Source organism: Ochotona princeps, chromosome 6 (genome assembly GCF_030435755.1).
Source record: "Ochotona princeps isolate mOchPri1 chromosome 6, mOchPri1.hap1, whole genome shotgun sequence".
Classification (NCBI taxonomy): Eukaryota; Metazoa; Chordata; class Mammalia; order Lagomorpha; family Ochotonidae; genus Ochotona; species Ochotona princeps.
This window is the reverse complement of record NC_080837.1, coordinates 70,910,810-70,925,540: the sequence shown is the minus strand read 5'-3', so window position 1 is coordinate 70,925,540 and position 14,731 is coordinate 70,910,810. Positions and strand designations below refer to the sequence as shown.

Below are 14,731 nucleotides of genomic sequence, written 5' to 3'. Positions count from 1 at the left end.
TCAGATGAAAGGATACAAATACTGTTCTTGGTAGAGATATTCGCTATACAAAGCATCTTCTAATGCTTGCGGGGTATTTATTCTGAAGCAATAAACGTGCTTCTGCAGGGCTTCATATAACTTCTGAACACTGCACCCCCAGTAGCAAGTAAGGTGACTGTCTTCGAGGCAATCTGTGGTCAAGGTTATGCCAGCTACAGAACACAAACCAGAAAAAGAATGGAAATTACCTAATGGCACTCTCCATACAGGGACACAGTGCCTAACAAAATCTGCTTCTGGAAGCCAGCCAGCCCAATGGCAATCCAAGGAACCATAACAGGGTACATGTTTATAAAGGATGGAACTGATGTTTACAAGAGATACAAAAGTCTGAATGTCTACACAGCTTTGGAGTACTACCGTCAACTCCTTCATTCTTTCTACATGTTTAACCTTGAAAAGTATCAATGTCATTCTTCCCTTTTGGCAACTCGATGATCTCTGTTTGAACAGAGATAGCATAGTAGATGAGATCCATCTCCAAAAGCATATGCGTGACCGATGGTGTCCGGAAGACATCACTGGAGCAGAAACGAGACTCAGAGACACTGAGATTTACTGATGTTAATACACACATGTTGTTAACATTATTATCTAGTCTTGTCACACAGCTAATGTGCCAAATATCCTGAGGAGTGAGTAGGGATTCCAAAACATAGAGGTTAAGTTTAATAACAATAATCTTATACATTCGTTGTGTCCAAAACAAAAACAAAAACAAAAGATAATACCATCAGAAAAGACCTAAGGAGAATAACAAAATGTAAATGGACACACAAATTATATTATACAGCTTTACTTATGCACCACATACGCAGGACTTACTATGTAATTCTTCTCCCCTCAAGAGTGGCAGATGTAACAATACAAAGTTCAAGGGAATTGACTCCAAGGTCTCACACTGCTGGCAGTGTAAGCTGCTCAGTGCTCCGTGGCAGTGGTGAACCTGCCCAGATCCAAGGGCACAGTTTTGATTGCTGCTTCTTGGACTCTGGTTCTCCTCGAAACAACTTAGTGTATGTTTTTTAAAGTTGTTTCGTTGCTTGCTGACAATGATTCTGATTGTCTGGTTACCTATTTTTACCACTGGTCAACAGCAAGTGCTGAAGAAGGCACACAAGGAAGTGATTTTCTCACTTTCTTGTCAGCAGTGAGCAGCTGGCACACGGAGTCTGAGAGCCTGAGGGTGTAAGGTGGCACTGACACAGGCCTTTCTACTCACAGTGAGGGAAGACTTTTAATTAGTAGGAACTTTGCACATAATTGAAGCAGAATCTGATTTCAGACTTCTTGATTCCAATCATCAGGTATTAATTCAAGAAGCTGAAAAAAAGCATCCCATGAACATACGCACATGCCACACACACACAATCCTATTTTCTACAATGTCATATACAGCATGTGGCAAGAAAAAAAAGTTGTAAACAAAAGTAGAAAAAGGAAAAACAGAAAAAAGTTCATTTAAAAAGTTGAAAAAATCCAAAAAGTGATTACTTAATATTATTGTATTATTGGAAGATAAGTGCAAAGATGCATGAATAAACATATTAACAATTACAGTAGTTATCATAGCAATTGCTGGAATTAAATTAAATGTCCAGCAATAGTAGATTAAATGAATATACAGCATTGTACAAGGAAGCACCATGCAGCTGCTAACAAAGAATTGTGGGGGTCAGGAGACTGGTGTAGCAGCTGAGCCATCACCTGGGATGCCCGCAGCCCATACTGGAGTACCTGAACCTGACCAGAGTCCTGTCTCTGCTTCTGATTCCAGCTTCCTGCTAACACACACCTTGGAAGGCAGTATGTGTGACGGTACAAGCAGTGAGTACCTGCCACCCATGTGGCAGGCAGCACAGAGCTCCTGGCTCCTAGCTTTGGCTTGCTCCAGTCCCGGCTGTTGCGGGCACTTGGCTCTCTTTTTTTCTCTCTCCTTCTCAATCTCAGTTGCCTTTGGCCTGCTCCAGTCCCAGCTGTATTGGGTATTTGGTGCGTGCGCTCTCTCTCTCTCTCTTCTCCTTCTCAAATACGTGACAATAAAATAAATGAGTAAAAATTTTAACTAAAGGAAATGAGGCCTATCAAAATACCTATTTGTATTACCTATGAAATACAGTATTACACAGAAAAAGAAAGTTGGGGCAGGGGGTGGGAGACACAATGGCTCAACTGGCTACTCTTCCACCTTGCAGTGCCAGCATACCATAGAGGTGTTGGTTTGTGCCTTGGCTACTCCACTTCACATCTAGATCCCTGCTTGTGGCCTGGAAAACTAGCACAGGATGACCCAAAGCCTTGGGACCCTGTACCCACATGAGAGACCCACAAGGTTCCTGGCTTCGGATCAGCTCAGCTCCAGCTGTTGCAGCCACTCAGGGAGTAAACAAGTGAATGGAGGATCTTTGTTTCTCCTTTTCTCTGTAAATCTGCCTTTCCAATACAAATAAATATATTTTTTAAAGAAAACAGTACATATATTGTGAGCAAGAGTAAAAGTGACAGATGTCAGCCTAGAAATCTTTCAAGGACAACAAAGCAGGATCTGGAACTACCTGCTCCACATCTCTGCTGAACTGTCAAAAGCATTTCAAAGATCCAAAATGCAAAACTCAATTCATTTCTTCTCTTCCAAACCCACCGCTCCTCCTGTCCTCCTGACCTGTGCAGGACATAAGTAAAGAACCTCAGGTCACCCTCCCCCCACTCTCCTTTTTTCTATAACACTGTCTTTCAAACAGAAAAAATAAGATGAATCTTTAAAACAAATGGTGGGAGGTAGAAATAGCACTGTGTGATAGTAAGCTAACCCTGTGCCTGAGGCACCAGCATTCTAAATGAGTGATGGTTCCTGTCCTGACTGCTTCATTTCCCATCCAGCTCCCTGCTTATGGCTTGAGAAGCAGTAGAAAATGGGCCAAAAGTTTTGCGACCCTGTACTCCCATTGGAGACATGGAATAAGTTCCAGGTTCCTGGCTTCAGATCAGCCTAGCTCTGACTGCTGCAGCCAGTTGGACAGTAAACCAGTGGATGGAAGGTCCTCTCTCCCTTTCTCTCCTTTTCTCTGCAACTATCTTTTAAATAAAAATGAAACAGATCTGTTAAAGAACCCCAGGTTGTCACCTCTCACCTCTCTCTTACCTGTCCCTCCTTATGTTTAATATGCAACAAACTAGTTGCTGTTACTCCAATATACTTATTATCTCTCTCTCACTCATCACAGGACTGTCCTCACTCCTCCTCTCCCTGGAATCTTCCCCAAACCAAGAAGTAAACACCTAACTTATCTTTATTAAACAAAGATTATTAGACAAATGTTATTTACAACAGGGGCTTTGGTTTTGGGAGCAGCACATCAAGCTGTCACATGTGATGCTGGCGACAGATGGCAGTGTGCCAATTGGAGCCCTGGCTGCCCCGCTTCCAACCCGGCATCCTGCTAACACGTCAGGGACTCAGCCATTCCAGGTGGGAGGCTGGGGTGGAGTTCCTAGCTCCTGGCTTTGGCCTGACCAAGACCACTGTGGCCAGGAGGGGCTGGCTGCAGATGCAAGAGTGTTCTCACACTCTCTCCATCATTGTGTCTTTCAAATAAACAAGTCTTTTTAAAATATAAAAATAAAGAATAAGGGGGGGGCAGCACGGTGGCATAGCGGCTATGTCGAGAACCCATGTGGGCACTGGTTCTAAACCCCGCGGCACTGCTTCCCATCCAGCTCCCTGCTTGTGGCCTGGGAAAGCAGTGGAGGACGGCCCAAGGCCTTGGGATCCTGCACCTGTGGGAGACCCAGAAGAGCTCCAGGCTCCTGGCTTTGAGTTGGCTCGGCACCAGCCTTTGTGGCCACCTGCGGAGCGAATCATTGGATGAAGAAATTTCCTCTCTGTCTCTCCTTCTCTCTGTATATCTGACTTTGCAATAAAAATAAATAAATCTTTAAAAAAAAAAAAACAGGGAAAGAAAAATAAAAAAGACTTAATAGGCCCGGCATGGTAGCCTAGCAGCTGAAGTCCTCCCCTAGCATGTGCATCCTGGTTCTAATCCCAGTCACCCCGCTTCCCATCCAGCTCCCTGCTTGTGGCCTGGGAAGGAAGTTCGGGGTGGCCCAGAGCCTTGGGACGCTGCGCCTGCTTGAGAGGCCTGGAAGAAGCTCCTGGCTTTGGATACGTTCAGCTTTGGCCACTGTGGCCACTTGGGGAAGTGAGTCAGCGGTAGGAAGATCTTCCTCTCTGTCTCTCCTCCTCTCTGTATATCTGACTTTGCAATAAAAATAAATAAAATCTAAAGAAAAAAAAAGACTTAACATACGCTTTTTTATGAAACCTTTCCTGCATGTTTCCTCACCTTAATACACCATTTTTTTTGTAAGTCACTCTGGCATAGGTACCTAGCGGGTCACAGAGACAATTTATTGTTCCAAGACAGCAACTAAGTCCAGAAACAAACAACTGTCACCTCTGGTTCCCATCTACAAAAGCATCATGTTCCAATGAAACAATCCATGGCAAAGCACCATGAGCTCAGGTCAGAGACAGCCGCCTTCCCCAGCTGCATTTAGTCCTGTGGCTTCATCTCTCACCAGCCTGAAGAGAAGGACAAAGGCAGGGCTCAACACACTGATCTCGGGAACATCTGGAATACTTTGTTTCATCTGTATATACGTAATTTGTCTCTATTTATTAACTGATAAATTCCTCAATAGTAAAGTTGATGAGTTCTTAAGTTTTGTAGCTGTACAATGTAGTCCAGGACCGGGAACAAAATACTTGCCAATAAATGGCTGTTACGAAGCCTAACGAAGAGGAAGCCAGAGAGACAGAAATGGCAGAGGTGGGAGGAGTGGTTGGACATAGAGAGACAAAAGCTTTGGGAAATAGTCACCAACTTGTAATTGAAGCTGAAGATGGATTAGTAATTTCTAAGCCAAAAGGATTCTTGACTTGTCTCATCTGTTTCTTGAAAACTCTTGCACTGAACTGGGTCTCTTCTGAGTTTCTCAGAATGACTGGCACATCCCAACCAAACCTGGAGAAAGGCGAAAACAAAACACTAGTTATAGCAAAGGTTGAAACTTTACACCATTTGTAGCATGTTGATTAGCTGATCCTTACCCTAAATGTCAGAAAAAAGATCAAGCAACTCAATTTACCATCTTTTGCAGAAACCTAGAATTAAGGAAGTGGTCATATCAAGTTGCAATACCATTGTTCAGATGACTAAAACTGAACATGCTCTTGAAAACCAAAAGCTGTACTGTGAATCCTGTTGCTAGCTATGAGGGAATATAATGACTGAAGACAAAAGCTATACTTAATATGATAGAAAAAGAAATAAAATTACAGAATTTTGAAGTACATACACAAAACATATATCCATATGTAGACTATTTACTATGCTCTTAGGGACAAGACAATTTTTTTAAAGATTCATTTATTTACTTGAACTCCAGAGTTACAGAGACCAAGAGGGAAAGAAGAAGAAGAGAGAAAAATCTCCTATCTGCTGATTCGCTCCCCCAAAAGGTTGCAATGTCCAGTACCAGGCTGCTCCAAAACTGGGAGTCAGGTCTCCTACATGGATTCAGGGCCCAAGGTTGCTTGCTTGCTTGCTTGCTTTCTCTTAATATTTATTTTTTATCACAAAGTCAGAGAGGAAGATCTTCCATCCAATGATTCACTCCCCAAGTGACCGCAATGGCTAGAGCCGCGCCAATCCAAAACAGAAGCTAGGAGTCTCTTCCGGTTCTCTCACATGGGTACAGGGTCCCAAAGCTTTGGCCCGTCCTCGACTGCTTTCCCAGGCCATGAGCAGGGAGCAGATGGGAAGTGGGGTCACCAGGATTAGAGCTGGCGCCCACAAGGATCCTGGAGCATTCAAGGTGAGGACTCTAACCGCTAGGTCACTGCACCGGGCTCCCAAAGCTGTTTTCTAAGGCTACTGGTAGGGAGACTAATTGGAAGCAGAGCAGCTGGGATTCAAACCAGCACCCATATGGGATTCTGGTACCACAGGGCCAGTGGATGGAATTTTTCTCTCTCTCTGTAGATTTCTCTTCTTTCTGCAAATCTGCCTTTCAAATGAAAATAAATGCATCTTTAAAAAAAGAGAGAGAGAGAACAATGGTTGCTTCTGCAAGTGCAGGAGTAGGCACTGAGGGTATGGGTATGCGGATATTTCCCACATGGGTGGTAATTTTCTGTATCTTACTAAAGGCTTGAGTTGTATAGGTGATATGTTTCAAAGCCCCATCAAATGCCAGTGTGTACATTTTTTTTTAAGATTTGTTTATTCTTATTGGAAAGCCAGATTTAACAGAGAGAAGGAGAGACAAAGATCTTCCATCTGCTGGTTCATTCCCTAAGTGGCTGCAATGACCAAAGCTGAGCCAATTTGAAGCCTGAAGCCAGGAGCTTCTCCTGGGTCTCCCACATGGGCAGGATTCCAAGGCTTGAACCATCTTCCACTGTTTTCCCAGGCCATAGGCAGGGAGCTGGAGTAGAAGTGGAGCAGTCAGGACATGAACCCATGCCCATATGGGATGTCCGCACTTGGAGGCGGAGATTAGCTAGTTGAGCCTATGCACCAGCTGCCATAGTTTGAATATTTCCTTGTATGCAGACACCATTTTAAAAGTAAAAAAAGAACTGTAAACCAAAGTAAACACTGAACTTTATTTACTAGTATGCAATACTTTAGTACTTATGAATGAAGAGCTCAGCTTACTTTGAATCCCAAGATGAAATAAGATGAACCAATGTGCAAACAGAAGAATGGATAGATGGACAGACATGTAGTAAAGAAATTATAGTATGACTAATGGCAGAATCTAAACGACAGGCAAATACAAGGCCCCTGCATAATTCTCTCCAGGGTTTTGTATGCTTAAAATCTTATAAAAGTAGTAAGCAAGGTTGATGCCATGGGTCAGCGTGTTCTGAGTCTGGTTGCAGGCAGTGGCCACGGGGTCTTCAAGTAGGAAATAGGTTGACATGAGCTGCCCACTCAAAAAAGGATCATAGCTAGGTCTGCAACTTTGTTTGTTGTTGTTAATTTTTTATTTTGAATTTTTGAATTTTATGGTACAATTTTGTAGAGACTGGGATTCACCCCCTCGGAACTCCCACCCCCGGACAGATTTTCCCCACACTGCTACAACAGTATTGTCCTTCATAAGGAGTCATGATTCCATCAGTCTGTTAGTTAAGTGTGCCCCGACATTGCTGGTACAGACAATGTCAGACAGTCCAGCATCCCGTTGTCTACACATTTCCAACAGTTTCACTGGGAGTCCATCTCTGATTTGGAAGCAGGGATGCATATTGCATTGTATCCCTACATCTGGATATGATAATCTGCATTACTCCATTACTATACATTCCCATAACTGAAAAGCCACTCAATAAGGTCAATAACCAGTATGAATTAGAACAACAACAACAACAAAATTATATAGGTCTGCAACTTTGGAACCAAGAGCTGGGATAAGCCAATATTTATCATGTGGTCCTGTACAGGGAGCCCCGGAATCTGGGTGATGATGACAAAGAGGTTCATTATGAGAGTAAGGACAAAGCAGAAACAGAGTAAAACAAAACAAAGAACCCGCTACTAAAATTTAGGTTGCAGACTAAAACTTCAAAACATGACAAAAAAAATCTAACGCAGCAACAACCAACCAAAGTAAACAAAACTTCCACTCCAGATAAACTTAACTTGATAGAACTAAAGCTATCCTGATTGTGCCTAATAAAACTCAAACTTAGCCTCTCACAGACCAAAGCATTTCCAAGCAGCTTCACCATGACCAAGAAAAAAGCTTGGGAATTTTTATAGGAATATGAAAATAGCCAGCATTCAATAATGTAAAATTCACAATGTTTAGAATCCAGCTTTAAAAAATTAACAGGCATGTAAAAAAGCCGAAGAAGAATTAGTACTCACAACATCAGAGAAATTAATCTGTAAAAACCAAAAATGACAACATGTAATTACTAGATAGACATCAGAATACTTATTACATTTCATATGTTTAAAAACGTATGATTCAGCAGATGATAAAGATATGGAAGATACAAACATCCAGAGACGGATTGCTTCAGATGGGAACAACTGCAGGTTAGACATAACAAAACAAAAATTTAACAAACTTGAAGACAACATTATAGAAAGTACCTAAAATGAAACATAAAAAGAAAGAAAAAAAAAAAGACTGAATAAAAATAAAGAAAGCATTAGTGGGACCAAAGAACAGCTTCAAGCATTTCGAACCACACACAGAGGAAGTCCACAGAGCAGCAGCAGACAAATAAAGAGCTTGAACATATAATGACCAACAACTTTCCTAACGCATTCAAAATGACAAGTTCACAGACTCCAGAATCTCAATGCACAAGAAGTTAAGAAAATTATACTATGGCACTAATAATCAATTGCTTAAACCTAAGTAGCCACTTAGAAGTAGCCAATGAAAAAATATACTACATAGAAACAAGATAAGGGGGAGGGGACAGGAGCTTTATTGCCAGAAGCAGTGAAAGTAGAAAATCTTCAAAGAGTAAATAGGAAAAAAAATACACTGTATTTTGCAAAACAAAAAGTAAGGACTTCTTCAACGTTAGGAAAAGCTAAAAGAATTCATCAGCAATATACCTGTACAGTAAAAAATGGTAGAAGTTTTCTGGTCCCAGCACTGTGGCCTAGCAGCTAACGTTCTCACCTTGCACTCAACCAGATCCAATATATGGGCACCGGTTCTAATGCTGGTGGCCCCGCTTCCCATCCAGCTCCCTGCTTGTGGCCTGGAAAAGCAGCTGAGGATGGTCCAAAGCCTTGGGACCCTGCACCCATGTGGGAGACCTGGAAGAGCTCCTGGCTCCTGGCTTTGGATCAGCACAGCACCGGCCGTTGCAGTCACTTGGGGAGTGAATCATCGGACGGAGGGTCGTCTTCTCTGTCTCTTCTTCTCTCTCTCTCGCTCGCTCTCTCTCTCTCTCTCTCTCTATATATATATATATATATATATATATGACTTTGCAATACAAATAAAATAATCTTTTTTTAAAAAAGTGGTTTTCTTGACAAGAAAATGATCCCAAATGGAAATCTGTCTTGGAAAAAAGAAACGAATAGCAATGAAATGGTAACACTATCAGAAGATATTTTTATTTTCTTACTTAAATCTCTTTATTACTTGTAAGAGGTATACCACAAGCCCTAAAGCAATGATTCAAGAAATGTATTGCTGATGTTAAGTTGGGGCTTTCAGTTGACCAGGATGATATTCTGCCAGCTCTACCTTCAGACCAGGATGGTCTCCCCAAGAAACCGTTGAATGTATCTGGACAATTAGATGTTGGCCTCTTTGTTTGGTATATGCTTGCAATGAAAGAATCACAACTGAATTTGATCTGTAACACTGCAACAAGGTGGAGGAATCCACCATGGGGGGAGGGCACGGGGAGGGGTTGGGGGAATCCCAGAGCCTATGAAACTGTGTCACATAATACAATGTAATTAATTAAAAAAAAGAAATGTATTGCTAATAAATCAACAAAGAGCTAAAGCAGAATCATATAAAGAACTTTAGCATAGTGAAGGCTGAACTATAGAGGAGGAAGAGCAATGTAAATGCAGGGCAAGCAGCAAGGTGGTAGATTTCAATCTCATCATCATAATAAATCACATCAAATGCAAATTGCTTAATCTCCCCAATTAAAAGATTAAGATTATCAGATCATATAAAAATGTAAGATGTGGGCTGGCATGATGGCTCAGTGGCTAAATCCTCACCTTGCAATTGCTGGGATCCAATATGGGTGCCGGTTCAGGTCCCAACTGCTCCACTTGCCATCTGACTCCCCGCCTGCAGCCTCACAGAGCAGTAGAGGATGGCCCAAAGCCTTGTGGCAACGAACTCACGTAGGAGACCCAGAGAAGCTCCTGGCTCCTATTTTTTCTCCCCTTCTCTCAGTAAGTCTGTCTTTCCAACAAAAATAAATCCATGGCACGCCCATGAGCTACATGGCTGGTAAAAAAAAAAAAATCTTTTTTAAAAAAAGATTATTTTTTAATTGGAAAGTCAGATACATAGGAGGAGAGAAAGAGAGGAAGATCTTCCATTCGATGATTGACTCCCCAAGTGACTGCAATGGCTGGAGCTGAGCTGATCTGAAGCCAGGAGCCAGGAACTCTTCAGGATCTCCTACGCAGGTACAGGGTCCCAAGGCTTTGAGCCGTCCTCTGTTGCTTTCCCAGGCCACAAGCAGGGAGTTGGATGGGAAGCGGGGCTGCCAGGATTAGAACCGGTGCCCATATGGGATCCTGGCGGGTTCAAGGCAAGGACTTAAGCTGCTAGGTCACTGGGCTGGGCCCTAAAAATAAATAAATCTTACAAAAAAAAAAAAAAAGATGTGACTATATGCTGTAGATAAGAAAACCATTTTAAGGCCCAGCGCGATGGTGTAGTGGTTGAGGTCCTTGCCTTGCACGCTCGGGATCCTATATGGGCGCAGGTTCTAATCCCGGCAGCTCCACTTCCCATCTGGCTCCCTGCCTGTGGCCCGGAGGGGCGGTCGAGGATGGCCCAAAGCCTTGGGACTCTGCGCCCATGTGGAAAACCCAGAAGAGGATCCTGGCTTCGGATTGGCTCAGCTCCAGCCATTGCGGCCGCTTGGGGAGTGGGCCATCGGACAAAGGATCTTCCTCTCTGTCTTTTCTCCTCTCTGTGTATCTGACTTTCCAATGAAAATAAATAAATCTTTAAAAAAAGGTTTAAAAAGATTAAGAAAACAATTTTAAACTTAAAGATAAATATAGGTTACAGGTGAAAAGATGGAAACGTGTACTTACACACACACACACACAAAGCTGAAGTGGCTATAGTAACACCAAAGTAGGTCTCAAAAACTTTTTTCAGAACTCAAAAATTACTTCAGAGGGAGCAGCACAGAGCTCTTCAATATGTCAGTCTACTCTCCAATGGCTAGGGCCAGGCTGGGCCACAGTAAGGAGCTAGGAACTCCACAAAAGGTTCTGACATGGATAGCGAAAACCCAGGCACTTGTGACATCACCTCTGATTCCCAGGACTTGCACCAATATAAAGACAATGCTAGAGTAGAGTTGCACGGCCCGGTCTCCCAAGGGTTAACTCCACTGCTTAGCTTGTTTCTAAAGGGGAACAGGATGGGCAATCTTGGCCTGATACATTTAACCCCTGGCTTGACCTCAAGTTCCCTCTTCCCTGCTTCCCCTTTTTTAAGATGCCCTCGGTGGAGCTTAGGAGTTGCTTAAGCTTTGGGAAAATACTGGGAGGAACTAGGCAGACTATAAAAGAGGCAGGCAAAATTCGAATAAATGGCATTCTCTTTACAAGAATGACCCACTGCGTGTTGTCTTTTTTGTAACCCTAGTCCCTCCGCTCGGCTCGGAGTACGCGGCGACGCAGGCATTGCCGACATGGAGTCAGGAAGCAAACCTAGGCACTCAACTATGGGATAGAGCATTACAATAAGCTACCAGCCATGTAGGTAGATCCAACTGTAGGGCCAAATATCACTCTTCAGAACAGAGGTGTTTACCAGGAACTTTGTTAACTGTCATGGGCATGCCATGGATTACTAGAATCCTATTTCTCACATGGCTGACCTTGTGCGTGGAAGAAAAAACATTGCTGACATCCCACATGGCAATCGGTTGGAGTCATGATTGCTCCACTTGTGATCCAGCTGTCGTCTAATGAGCCTGGAAAAGCAGCAGAAAATGGCCCAAGTGCTTGTACTCCTGAACCTATGTGGCCAACTGGGAAAAGCTCCTGGCTCCTGGCATCAGCCTGGCCCAGTTTTGGCCAGTTCAGCCACTTGGTGAGTAAATCAGTGGATTGAAGATCTCCCTCTCTATATAACTCTGCCTTTCAAAAAATTTTTTTAAAAAAGGAAAAGAAGGGCCCGGCACCGTGGCCTAGCAGCTAAAGTCATCACCCTGAACGTGACAGGATCCCATATGGGCACCAGTTCTAACCCTTGTAGCCCCGCTTCCCATCCAGCTCCCTGCTTGTGGCTGGGAATGCAGTCAAGGACGGCCCAAATCTTGGGACCCTGCACGCACATGTGGGAGATCTTGAAGAGGTTCCTGGTTCCTGGCTTCAGGTCGGCGCAGCACCAGCCATTGCTGTCACTTGGGGAATGAATCATCAGACGGAAGATCTTCCTCTCTGTCTCTCCTCCTCTATGTATATCTGACTTTCCAAAAAAAATTAATAAGTCTTTAAAAAAAGGAAAAGAAAATGGTGTTAAAACAAAATTCTATTTCTCATTAACAAGAAGCTAAAGAAATAACCAAACCAGCCTACATTTTGTTCCATTCCCTCCCCCTCAAGATCCCGTTCACAGCAATAATTTCTGTACCAGTTGACTGAAATCAAATCAGCTATTTTAACAGACAAATGTATATTTTTAGCAACTGACCAGTAGGAAAATGGACAGGATGGACAGGGAGACACTGAAGAACACCTCGGCAACAGCAGGAAGCAGCTTCTCCCAGGAGCAGACAGAGGAGAAGGGTCCCCGTAGAGCTGGGACACAGACGCTGCTTAAGGAGGCTGGCTCTCAGAGAGTGGGACGCGCTAAAGTGGCGTGCTAGGATGCACTTCCACTGCCAGGCTAAGACGGACAAGAAAAGGGAGCAAGACCTTTCCTGCCCTTTCAGCCTTCCAGATGCCTTCCTTATTGGCAAGGCCTGGGGCACAGCAGCCAGCCAAGAGGAAAAGTGCCTTAGAATTCTGCTACAGATCACCAAGCAGAGTAAGTGCGGGCGGAGTGAGGCCCAGCGACACCAGCAGGGTCCTTGTCACCTGAAACTATGAAGCATGGACATGGCACTTTGAGTTCTGGAGCTACTGCAAGACCACGAGGCTAAAACAGCAATACCAGGCTTTCTTACTCGTGCATGATTCTCTGCTAAGAGCAGGGGAGAGAAGAAACGGAAACAAACCCAGCATGACCACATGGTCAGAACCACAACAAAAAAAACAGATGACCTAGACAGATCATACTTGGGGAGGTTAAAAACAAAATAAAATGATAAGGGGCCCGGCGGCGTCGCCTAGCAGCTCAAGAACGCCAGGATCCCATATGGGCGCCGGTTCTAATCCCGGCAGCTCCACTTCCCGTCCAGCTCCCTGCTTGTGGCCTGGGAAGCAGTTGAGGACGGCCCAAAGCTTTGGGACCCTGCACGCTCGTGGGAGACCTGGAAGAGGTTCCTGGTTCCTGGCTTCGGATCGGCACAGAATCGCCCGCTGCGCTCACTTGGGGAGTGAATCATCGGACGGAGGATCTTCCTCTCTGTCTCTCCTCCTCTCTGTATATCTGCCTTTCCAATAAAAATAAATAAATCTTTAAAAAAAATAAAATGATAAGGATTGAAAAGCAAGGTAAGTTGTTTTTTTTACCTTTCTGGTGTGGTACTATTAGATGTCTTAAGAGGCAGGTTTCATCTTTCTACTCAACAAATGTGTGCTCTTGGCTTATGTTTACAAATAAACATGGTAAGTCTACCTATTTCGGCAAAGCTGATCCAGATGGAAAGAGTGATTCGACTGTGCTCAAAATGACTGGCCAGGACCAACTGGCACTTTCATGGGCTTCTAGGCCTCAATAGTGCTTCACCCAAACTTCCAAAAGCACTATGACGGCCTGGGCTTCCACCATTTTAAAAATCATACCTACCTGGAGTGATAACCATTAAATACAAAAATCAATATAACTATTAACTATTCAAATCTCTGAAACCTAGCAGAACCAAGATTTAAACATGCATCTGATTACCCCGACTTCTCTTGACCACCACAAACACTGAGACTCCCAACAACCTTCACCCATGGAGCTCAGCATCGTTATCAGCTAAAGACACACAGCTGATCGATCTAACAGTTGGTCTTCATAGTAAAAATCTAAGCACATGACATGTTGATCAACTAAGTACTTTGTTTCTTCATGGAGGAATTGCATTCTTTTTTTCCTATTCATTTATTCATTAATTACAGTGTATTACATGACACAATTTCATAGGTACTGGGATTCTCCCCCTTCACCCCAAACCCCTCCCCCATGGTGAGTTCCTTCACCCCGATGCATAACCACAGCTCAAGTTCCGTTGAGATTCCCTAATTAAAAGCTCACACCATACAGAGTCCAGCATCCCACAAGGAATTGCATTCTTTAAGAGAGTAACACTAACATTATGGTCATTTAAAAATGCTGCGTTGGGTAACACCTCCCTCATTCCAGTTACAAACTCTCTTAAAATTAATAACAACAATAAAATCTGATGGGTCAAGAGCAACAAACTAGGTAGGGCTGGTCCTAATCTCCCTGCACCCACATACAAGGGAGTTTCTATTCTAAGGCTGGCAGGCGCGGGCAGCATGGATATATTACAATTTCCTTTAGCTCCTAAAGAGGTGTGTCTTTTCAGAAACTGACCAGCGTGGGGGTCCTTTCTAGAAAGTATTGCCAAATAGGCAGGGAGGGTGGAGGGAGTGAGAGCGCAGACGACTTTAAAAGTTTACAGAAACTTTCTGAATTTCCCTCTACCTCCCATGTGGGATGGAGGGGTGTTTCTGACCTCATTTGAAGAAGCCTGGTGTGATCAAGAACATGTCCTCCACTCTGCTCACGTTGTGTTCTCTGAAAT

The 14,731-nt window shown here is 43.5% G+C and overlaps 1 protein-coding gene across 1 annotated transcript in view; it reads right to left on the bottom strand.

The window, feature by feature from the left end:
* CGRRF1 (cell growth regulator with ring finger domain 1) overlaps nt 1–14,731 on the bottom strand; it is a 31,226-nt gene that overhangs the window by 14,886 nt on the left and 1,609 nt on the right. The window contains exons 2-3 of the mRNA XM_058666460.1: nt 4,927–5,066; nt 17–194 (exon numbers count right to left, since the gene is read on the bottom strand). Of these exons, the coding sequence (XP_058522443.1) occupies nt 17–194; nt 4,927–5,066 (318 nt within the window). The remainder of the gene's footprint in view (nt 1–16; nt 195–4,926; nt 5,067–14,731) is intronic.